The sequence below is a fragment of the Telmatherina bonti genome (assembly GCF_933228915.1).
Source record: "Telmatherina bonti genome assembly, chromosome: 14".
Classification (NCBI taxonomy): Eukaryota; Metazoa; Chordata; class Actinopteri; order Atheriniformes; family Telmatherinidae; genus Telmatherina; species Telmatherina bonti.
This window is the reverse complement of record NC_136612.1, coordinates 38,405,739-38,416,966: the sequence shown is the minus strand read 5'-3', so window position 1 is coordinate 38,416,966 and position 11,228 is coordinate 38,405,739. Positions and strand designations below refer to the sequence as shown.

The window sequence follows — 11,228 nt, the reverse complement described above, 5'->3', positions numbered from 1 at the left end:
CACTTAAATCAGAATTTGTAGCGTTGTGTTTGGAAGAATATAGCTTGCTGTAAAACTCTATGAAACAATGTTTTGGGGGTTTTTTTTATCCATCATTTAAGCAGCAGAATGATGGTCTGGATCAGGTTAAATATAAATGGGAGACAAAGAAAACAAGCTGCTGTTAGTGAATAAACCTGCAGACAACCCAGTGACTGTGTCACATGCAGAACATGCAGAGTGGAACGTGTTCAGAGAAGATCATGCCGATGAGACCCCACCCACACAATGTGACCCCACATATACTCCTGCTCTCAGTGAAGGCAGACGCTTTTTCTCTGTGCTCCTGTTTCCTCCCCTCCCTCCCACCTTGGCCTGCAACTTTGTCCTGTCTGACTCTGAGCCTCTTTTTACATCTCTTTACTTCCACTCAAACTACATCATGGATCTGATCAGCGGGTCTCTCAACACAATTGATCAAATTTTCTGAACCCTAAGATCGGGCAGAGGGGAGCCCGCATGTCCTGAGGGGACGCTTCTGGATGGATACGTTCAGGACTCATGGGCCAGATGGAGACCGATGTGTCTGGTGGTTCTGTCCTCTGAGGATGTGGAGGATGTTTACATCTTTGGATTATTGGTGATCGGGATTCTGCTGATTGGCGCTGGTGGAGTCCTGATCTACCTGAAGACCCGTGAGATTCTGGCAACACCTGGCAGGTTGCCTGAATTCTGTAACGGTATGTGCCGGGCTAGCAGTGCACAGACTCTTGCGTTGACCGGACTCAACCGTAAGCAGGATGCCGGTCTGGTCCATACTGGTCATCTGGCCGAAGTCCCGGAGCTGGTCCGCAGAATCGATAAGAACATGGAGAAAATGTCTGCTAGGATCGATTGAAATTGACCCCCCCCCCCCCATTCGGCTGTCTGGAGCTGCCTGCCTGAGATCAGCTATGGACTCAAGGCAGAGGGCAAAATGTTTTCCTCACCTGGAACCCAAACAACAATTATATCAGGATTCGGCGTCCCAGCGGCCTTGGGCCGGTGCAACCCCCCCTGAGAACGGAAGAAGACATGTTCATAGACACTCTGTCCCCCCTCCTCCACCCCTGGTCCCCTCCCACATGACTCACCGCCGTCCTGGACTTTGTGTGTCTTGTTTAGTTTGTGCTTCAGTGTATGAGTTTTTTTTCTCTGTATTTTTGGACCGCGTCTTCCTGGCACGGCACGGAGTTACATGACCTTTTTTCCCCTCGACCCCCTATGATCCTATTGTATCTCTGTTCTTATCTATTGTACGGCAGCACTGTAATACCTGCATGGCCTAAGCTTAAGCTCGGCTCTGTATTGCTCTTTTGTCATGAATGTTACATGTTTGTATGTCTGACCTTGGACAAGCTGGCTTGAACTCTGAATTTCCCCTATATTATGTTGGAGTCATTGTCATCCGGCAACAGGTCGAAAACCCTCTTGAAAAAATTTGGATCATCTACATTCGGCCCGTAAAGGCTGAGAAAAGTTAAAGGGAATGTATTCCCAGAGACCAATAGGTATCTACCGAGAGGGTCAGTAATGACGGACTTTAGCTAGAATGGAATGTTCTTCCTGATTAATATGGCAACGCCATGAGCATGAGATGTAAATAGCAACTAATATAACAGAGATATCCATTTACATTTCAGTCTGTGCTGCACGGATGCTTTTATATGCGTTTCTTTAAGAAAAAGTATATCAGCTGATAAATATTTTAGATGTCTGAAAACGTTACCCCTTTTGAAAGGACTACCAACCCTTAACATTCCATGAAGCAAGCACAAGGTCTCTACCTCTGAGTGCAAACTGGAGTTCAAGTGGCATTTACAGAAGGAACTGTCGTTATCATTTCCTTATCTGGTGCACATGTACCGGGCCATTTGTCTTCTTTTCACTGTTATGGGGGCTAATAAGGCACGGGAGAGTTTGGTTGTGAGTGGGTGTAAGGGGACTGTGGATGTATTTGTGTGTGTTTTATCTATTTGGTGTAAATTGCTTTCTTATCTAAAACACTTTGTATTGTTTTTTTTTTGTTTTTTTTTTTTGAAGGAGTCATAACTGGGTCTTTTCATGTGCCCACTGTCCTCTAACTGCTTTTAAATAACTGTTTAAAAACTTATTAAACAAAAAAAAATTTTAAAGTGCTTTTTCTGACCCTTTATTCATAACAAAACTTTTCTCGCGAGAATTCACACAAGATTTTTATCAACCTAGATATTGATTAAAATAATGTTAATGAGGTGCTCGCTGATTGGTCGCTGGAAGTCCGGAGTCGGACGGGGGGCGAGGCCAGTAGTCTCCATGCTAAAAACATTAGCAGCTAGTGATAGCAGCTAACCTGACAGCAGCAGCTTTCTGAATTCAGCATTGATGTCTGAACCGGACTCTGAGCCTGAGAGAGAAGATACCGAGATGGTGGACGGAGCACGTTTACAACAATCTGTCTCTGAATGGTAAAGTCCTCATTTTTAATGTCTGCTCGCCTTGCCTGTTCAGATAGCATGTTGACAACGAAGCATGTTGTTCATGTTAATACGTCTCAGTTTTATTCCGTGTTGGACTGTTTTTTAAACAATAAATGTACTTTTTAACACAATCCGAAGTCACAGATGTAAAAAATGAAACGAATGTTGACTGAACCGGTCGGTACGTTCAGTGTCCAGCTGCCGGCCGGTCTGCACCAAGATAAGAAAACACACATTTTAACCACACGGAGTTTCACGAAGCTGCGCTTTTTATTGAGGTTTTATTTACTGTCAAGTGTTTTTCTAAATTAATTAGCTTATTTAGATTTCTCATTTTAGCCAGGAGTGTGAAAAATGTCGTTATGTCAACATGACAGATCTCTGGTTGATGCAGCCACTGATGTGGGCTGCTGTGTTACTGTACAGATAAATAACATGAAGTCAGATATCTTGTATCATTGATCAGGCTTCATGCTGACTAATATCTCATGTTTTATATGTTCCAGCATCACTTACCATCTATTATGTTGGTCTAATTGTCTCTGTTAAGCTGCACATGCCAACAGAAATAGACAGCAAGATATTATTACTGTGCTTAGAAAATAAAATTTCTCTTTTCATTTCCTTAGGTGCTCAGCAGGATAAAGCAGGTCCAAACTCCTCCGTGTCTGACCCAACACCCTGGCATGGAACCAGTCTGCTTCAATGCTTTTTCATAACAGAATGCAGGAAACATTTATAAGCAGGATTATGTACATTTACCTGTCAGGGAATGAGAGGCAAGTTTCTCTTCAATGCCCAAAAATTCAGAAATAAAGCGAATCAAATGGCAAATAACTGTAAAAGGTGATTATTTATGTTCTTGCCATTTCATGTTACATATAACAAATAGTAACTTTGCTGCAGTCACTTAGGACAATAGCAATTGAAATAAAGTAAATACAGAACTTTACCATATACACATTTATGCATCTGACTTCTGAATATAAAATGTAAAGCTGAAGTAAAAAAAATACAGCTCTTTAAAAACACAATATCTTTATTAGTGTAGAGAAATAAAATCAATGCTCATTTTTAATGTAATAAAATAAAAATGATCATTTTCACTCTTAGTTATTGATTCTGTTAACACAGTAGCTGAGTTTTCTGGGTTTTATTTGGACTCTCGTGGTTCTGGAGTCGGACGAGCAAGCCTCCACAGCACTCTTCATCATCATCATCATCATCATCTTCCTCCAGACTGACTGAGATCTCACCTTCACTGCTGTCGTCTGGGTTCCTTTTCTGCACAGAACCAGATACTGACATCAGAACAAGCAATAAAAGTGCCTCTTAGCTCCCATTAAGAATGTATATGTGTTTGATTTATTATTATTTTCTGTTTGTAAAATTAATCAAACAACAAACCTGCATTTCTGAAGAGAGGATGGAAAGTTCTTGATGACAGCTGTGTTCCAGTTGTTGCCTGCATTGTAGGGTCAGTCTGCTCCAACATCAACTTTTAGACATCAGTAGACCGCTGGTGCTGTGCATGGCGTGAGATGTGCTGGACTAAAATCTGCAAATACAAGTTATAAAAATATCAGATCATCACATAAATAGATTGTAGGTGTAAATAGCTGCAGTTTAACAGTAATCAAATATTGTAATAGAAATAGATCAAATCAAACTTTATAAAGCACTTTCATGCCAAAGGCAACACAAAGTGCTTTGCATACTTTTTTTTTTTTAAGAAAAAAAGCTTTAACAGGTTTTCACACACCAAAATATTAACATAGAATATTAAAAACACACTCATTTTATTTCACACAGTTATACACAGACACAATTTCCCCTAACCTCTGATACATGTATAAAAAATGTATTTTTAATATTACTGTGATTTTAGAATTGCAGTGAAAACGGTGTCCACCAGATGCATCCCGCATGAGGGTTCAAACTTTCTTCTCCATGGAGTTTAGTCCTGGTTGAGAGGAAGATTTACTGGTTTTATCATGAAAACTTTCTTTCTTTTCTGTACTATAACTTATATGTTTCTATTTACTGTGTGTAATTAATTGAAGCTCATATTTATTGTTGTTTCTTCATTATTATTCAGTAATTCCAGACTGTGGGTCAGCTGTGGTCGTTTTAGATGTTGTGTAGAAATAACCTAACTGGTTCCCACCAGGAAGATGCTGTTGAAGACCTGCAGCTTTTTTATGTCATCGTCATGGTGAACATGTGTTTGGTGAATCTTGTCGTCGTGTCTTTTCAGAACAGATTCTGATGAACCATGTCTGTTGGTCTGGACGACACCGACAGCGTGTTTGGTGAGTCTTAACAAACATCACATTTACTGTTCCATATTTTCTTCTTCATCAGCTTATCTGGGGTTTTTTTGTCACCATGCTGCCACCTGTTGGTCAGTTGATCACCGCTGCTAGAAGCTGGTTATCAGCTCGGTGACCCGACCAAGTTTTCCATCTGGATCAGAGCGTGCTCACATAAATGAAGCGGATCTTGCACCGTCCGACTAATCACAGAAACCCTACAGAGCAGCTACTTCACCGTGGAGAAGCAGGCGGATATTCACACATGAAGAACTCTGTGACCATGGAAACCAAGGCCAAAACGTTGTATTTTACTGTCTGGGCCTTGTTGTGTAAAGCCTGTTCCACACAAGACAGCCCAACTTCTTTCTTGTTCTCGCAGCCATGAGGACAATCATCTTGTTCATGATAAATCAGCCAAGCAGAAGTTTCTTCGATAAGTATTGTGTGACTGGTCAGACATCTGAGGTGGGCGTGGTTGACATAGAAAAGCGTGGTGGAAGCTGACGTGTCCATGTTTCTGCTGATGCAGGTGGAGATAAAGTAGGAAAATGTTCACAACACACATATAAAACATGCAAATGATGAAAATATATGCACATTTTTCACACACTCAAGTTAAAAACAGAGTTCAGTAGCACACAGCTGATCGTTCTTGCTTTGACAAACACACATCTCGCACACATAGTCCCCCCCCTCCCCCCACACCCACCCTTTGCATAAACATGGCCCTTAACTTCTAATTTCTTTGTCTTTCACCAAAACATCAGCTTAACAACACGATTGGTGATGAACATCTGAAGGCAAACATTTGGCTGAAATAAGGAAACAACGCCTTGGCATCACCATGGAAACCGTCCAAAACAGATAGGAGTCCACAGCAAGGGCTGCAGTGCAGAACCCAACCAATCACCCCATGGAAGACATGCCATTGACTCGCAGACCATCAGGCATTGTCCTGAAGGGACATGTCTCCAATGTAGGGACACATCCTCACAGATACTGTTCATGGTTGAATAGAACCTGGAAAGAAATTCTACAGTTTGGACGGTTCCTTCATCAGATTTACAGCATTGTAAATCTATTGAGGGATTTTTTCACCATCCACCATAACATGTCCTTTACCAGCCTAGGGAGACATGCGTGACCTCTTAGCCATCTCTTCTCAACCACAAAACTATAATCTGACTCCTGCCTGTGGTTTCAGACCTGAACGAGGCCATCCCAGAGACTGAGCTGCTAGACAACAGCATTCATAAAAGCCGAGCCCAGCTATCCATCAAAGCACGAAGGCACCGCCCCTCCAGGTCCCATTACCGTGACAGTGTGAGCTCCACAGAGGGTGATGACATCCTGGACAGGAAGGTAAAGTTCTGATCTATTTGATATCAGATCTGAGGTTCTGACATCCAGTTGGTTTGGTAATCATCCCTAAATCCATTGGTGTGACATCAGGACAGTCCGTCACAGTGCACCCGTCCACCTCTCCACCTCCCCATACGGGGCTCCTCCCCCTCACCTGATTCGCTGCTGTCCTCTCGAAGCCCCACCTTCTCCTTTGACGCATCACTGGTGAGACCAATCAGAGTGCAGAACACATTTTAAACGCGTTCACTGAGTCATTAAATAAAAATAACTTTAACATCACAAACAATCTTCATCAGGTTTTATCCCATTCTGCTAGGGGCGTCGTTTTCCAGAGGATGAAGGCTCATCATTGGCTGCTCCACCACGGGGGCGGTACCATCAGTTGACCAATGCTACATCACAGGAGGCGCTGGTAATGCCCAGCAGGTTGCCATCTAAACCCTTCACCTCCTCTGATTGCTCACCTGCATATACAAGGAGGAGCAGGAGGCCAGATAGCGAGGGTAAACACCTATAAACACACCTACACACACTTGTAAACACACCTGGATACACGTCGAAACAAGCCTGGTAAAGCATCTGGAAACAGCTGTACCTGAGCAGCTGAAATAAGTTGCTGTGTTGACAGGACATTTGAAATTATTAAAATGACATCACTGTCTAAAAGTCTGTTTGTTGTGTGTTTATGTGTGTTTGTCACAGTGTTGGTCTCAGATACAAGTAGAGACACTAGTCCTGAACGTGGCAGTCCAACAGTTGTCTTTGACAAGAAGACAAAAAGACGCTTCCTGGACCTGGGGTAAGACTGTTAACAATTTGTAAGCTTTGCTAACAGACAACCGATAGCTTTGTTAACGGACAACCGGTTAGCTTTGGTAACGGACAACCGGTTAGCTTTGGTAACAGACAACCGGTTAGCTTTGGTAACGGACAACCGGTTAGCTTTGGTAACAGACAAATGTTTAGCTTTGGTAACAGACAACCGGTTAGCTTTGGTAACAGACAAATGTTTAGCTTTGGTAACAGACAACCGGTTAGCTTTGGTAACAGACAAATGTTTAGCTTTGGTAACAGACAACCGGTTAGCTTTGTTAACAGACAAATGTTTAGCTTTGGTAACGGACAACCGGTTAGCTTTGGTAACAGACAAATGTTTAGCTTTGGTAACAGACAACCGGTTAGCTTTGGTAACAGACAAATGTTTAGCTTTGGTAACGGACAACCAGTTAGCTTTGGTAACAGACAAATGTTTAGCTTTGGTAACAGACAACCGGTTAGCTTTGGTAACAGACAAATGTTTAGCTTTGGTAACAGACAACCAGTTAGCTTTGGTAACGGACAACCGCTTAGCTTTGGTAACAACCGGTTAGCTTTGGTAACAGACAACCGGTTAGCTTTGGTAACGGACAACCGCTTAGCTTTGGTAACAACCGGTTAGCTTTGGTAACAGACAACCGCTTAGCTTTGGTAACAACCGGTTAGCTTTGGTAACAGACAACCGGTTAGCTTTGGTAACGGACAACCGCTTAGCTTTGGTAACAACCGGTTAGCTTTGGTAACAGACAACCGGTTAGCTTTGGTAACGGACAACCGCTTAGCTTTGGTAACAACCGGTTAGCTTTGGTAACAGACAACCGGTTAGCTTTGGTAACGGACAACCGCTTAGCTTTGGTAACAACCGGTTAGCTTTGGTAACAACCGGTTAGCTTTGGTGACAGACAAGCTTTTTTAGATCTGGATTTCCTTCTTCTGTCTGTAAATGCGGTCAATTTCCAAAGCCTTTTTTCAGAAGGAAACAGGTGGTTTAATGATTGTAGACCAGGCTAGATGGATGCAGGATGATCTGACTCCACCCTCCTCTGTTTGTGTCTCAGAGTGACCCTCAGACGTTCATACATCCGGGTGAGGAAAGATAAATCCAACAGGCTCTCTGTAGGCAGCAGGTGGGTCCTTCCTCTACGGACTTCACCTTTCAACAATAATGTTGTCTCCTGTCCCCACCGTCTCCTGTCCCCACCGTCTCCTGTCCCCTCCGTCTCCTGTCCCCACCATCTCTTGTCCCCACCGTTTCTTGTCCCCACCGTCTCCCGTCCCCATGTCTCCCGTCCCCTCTGTCTCCTGTCCCCTCCGTCTCCTGTCCCCACTATCTTCCGTCCCCACCGTCTCCCATCCCCTCCGTCTCTTGTCCCCACCGTCTCTTGTCCCCACTATCTTCCGTCCCCACCGTCTCCCGTCCCCACCGTCTCCCGTCCCCTCCGTCTCTTGTCCCCACCGTCTCTTGTCCCCACCGTTTCTTGTCCCCACCGTCTCCCGTCCCCACGTCTCCCGTCCCCTCCGTCTCCTGTCCCCACTATCTTCCATCCCCACCGTCTCCCATCCCCTCCGTCTCTTGTTCCCACTGTCTCCCGTCCCCACGTGTCCCGTCCCCTCCGTCTCCTGTCCCCACCGTCTCTTGTCCCCACCGTCTCCCGTCCCCACGTCTCCCGTGCCCTCTGTCTCTTGTCCCCACTGTCTCCCGTCCCCACGTGTCCCGTCCCCTCCGTGTCCTGTCCCCTCTGTCTCCTGTCCCCACTATCTTCCGTCCCCACGTCTCCCGTCCCCACCGTCTCTTGTCCCCACCGTCTCCCGTCCCCACGTCTCCCGTCCCCTCCGTCTCTTGTCCCCACTGTCTCCCGTCCCCACGTGTACCGTCCCCTCCATCTCCTGTCCCCTCCGTCTCCTGTCCCCACTATCTTCCGTCCCCACGTCTCCCGTCCCCTCCGTCTCTTGTCCCCACCGTCTCCCGTCCCCTCCGTCTCCTGTCCCCACCGTCTCCTGACCCCACGTCTCCTGTCCCCACCGTCCCCTTTCTCCCGTCCCCACCATCTCTCGTCTCCCGTCCCCACCGTCTCCTGTCCCCACCATCTCCCGTCCCCACCGTCTCCCTCCCATCCCCACCGTCTCCCATCCCCACCATCTCCCGTCTCCTGTCCGCACCGTCTCCCGTCCTCACCGTCTCCCGTCCCCACCATCTCCTGTCCTCACTGTCTCCTGTCCCCACTGTCTCTTGTCCTCACCGTGTCCCGTCCCCACCGTCTCCCGTCCTCACTGTCTCCCCTCCCCACCGTCTCCCATCTCCTGTCCCCACCATCTCCCGACCCCACCGTCCCACATCTCCCGTCCACACCGTCTCCTGTCCCCACAGTCTCCCGTCTCCTGTCCCCACCGTCTCCAGTCCCCACCGTCTCCCGTCCTCACCGTCTTTTGTCATCACCGTCTCCCGTCCCCACTGTCTCTGTCCTCACCATATGTTCTGTCCTCATCATGTCTCCTTTCCTCAGGGAGCCATCTGAGAGTCCATCTCGGACCTCTGGATCCTTTGTCTCATTCTCCTGGTTCACTGATGGACGGGGGTCGCTGTCTTCCTCTGGGACTGCCCCCCGTTCTCCCCAAATCCCCCCAATGACTTCCCAAAGACCACAAAAGTCCCATTCTCAGGTAGAAGACCTTTGTTGAAATACAGAAACAACAATTTCCACAATATTGTCTTATTCAATGCCGATTTGCTGTAAAGAACTAGGCCAAGTTCTCCAGGACTGATTCTCCCAGATTAGTTAGGAGTGGCCACATGCCTTGGACACTCGGGTGAAGAGGGGGGCGGAGCTTCAACTGATCACCTGGTGGTGAGTTGGCTCAGATGGTGGGGGAGGAAGCCGGTCAGATCTGGCAGACCCAAATGTGTTGTGAGGGTCTGCTGGGAACGTCTGGCTGAGTCCCCCGTCAGAGCGAGCTTCAACTCCCACCTTCAGCAGAGCTTCGAACATGTCCCGGGTGAGGCGGGGGACATTGAGTCTGAATGGGCTGTGTTCCGTGTCTGTATTGCTGAGGCGGCCAGCCGGAGCTGTGGCTGCAAGGTCGTTGGTGCCTGTCGTGGCGGTAATCCCAGGACTCGTTGGTGGACACCAGCAGTGAGGGATGCCGTCAAGCTGAAGAAGGAGTCCTATCGGGCCTTCTTGGCCTGTGGGACTCTGGAGGCAGCTGATGGGTACCGACAGGCTAAGCGGCATGCGGCTTCGGCTGTCGCCAAGGCAAAAACTCGGGCATGGGAGGAGTTCGGCGAGGCCATGGAGAAAGACTTCCGGACGGCTTCGAGGAGATTCTGGTCCACCATCCGGCGGCTCAGGAGGGGGAAGCAGTGCTCCATCAACACTGTGTACAGTGGAGATGGGGAGCTGCTGACCTCAACTCGGGACGTTGTGGGTCGGTGGAGGGAATACTTCGAAGACCTCCTCAATCCTACCAACACGTCTTCCTATGAGGAAGCAGAGCTGGAGGACTCAGGGGTGGACTCTCCTATCTCTGGGGCTGAAGTCGCTGAGGTGGTCAAAAAGCTCCTTGGCGGCAAGGCCCCGGGGGTGGATGAGATCCGCCCGGAGTTCCTTAAGGCTCTGGATGCTGTGGGGCTGTCCTGGCTGACACGCCTCTGCAGCATCGCGTGGACATCGGGGACAGTACCGCTGGACTGGCAGACTGGGGTGGTGGTCCCCCTTTTTAAGAAGGGGGACCGGAGGGTGTGTTCCAATTACAGGGGAATCACACTCCTCAGCCTCCCTGGTAAGGTCTATTCAGGGGTCCTGGAGAGGAGGGTCTGCCGGATAGTCGAATCCCGGATTGAGGAGGAGCAGTGTGGTTTTCGTCCTGGTCGCGGAACAGTGGACCAGCTCTATACCCTCTTTGGGGTCCTGGAGGGGGCATGGGAGTTTGCCCAACCAGTCTACATGTGCTTTGTGGACCTGGAGAAGGCGTTCGACCGTGTCCCCACGGGGCTCCTGTGGGGGGTACTCCGGGAGTATGGGGTACCGGACCCCCTTGTACGAGCTGTCCGGTCCCTGTACGACAGGTGTCAGAGCTTGGTCCACATTGCCGGTAGTAATTCGGATTCATTTCCGGTGAGGGTTGGACTCCGCCAAGGCTGCCCTTTATCACCGATTCTGTTCATAACTTATATGGACAGAATTTCTAGGTGCAGCCGAGGTGTTGAGGGGATCCGACTTGGTGGCCTCAGGATTGGGTCCCTGCTTTTTGCGGATGA

The 11,228-nt window shown here is 47.6% G+C and overlaps 1 protein-coding gene across 1 annotated transcript in view; it reads left to right on the top strand.

Moving 5' to 3' along the window:
- Positions 1-4,752: 4,752 nt before the first annotated feature.
- The window catches only part of samd14 (sterile alpha motif domain containing 14), a gene marked incomplete at both ends in the record, with an annotated part of 15,975 nt that continues 9,499 nt past the window's right edge, over positions 4,753-11,228 (top strand). The window contains 7 exons of the mRNA XM_079252195.1: positions 4,753-4,789; positions 5,997-6,154; positions 6,245-6,361; positions 6,474-6,660; positions 6,860-6,956; positions 8,032-8,100; positions 9,478-9,634. Of these exons, the coding sequence (XP_079108321.1) occupies positions 4,753-4,789; positions 5,997-6,154; positions 6,245-6,361; positions 6,474-6,660; positions 6,860-6,956; positions 8,032-8,100; positions 9,478-9,634 (822 nt within the window). The remainder of the gene's footprint in view (positions 4,790-5,996; positions 6,155-6,244; positions 6,362-6,473; positions 6,661-6,859; positions 6,957-8,031; positions 8,101-9,477; positions 9,635-11,228) is intronic.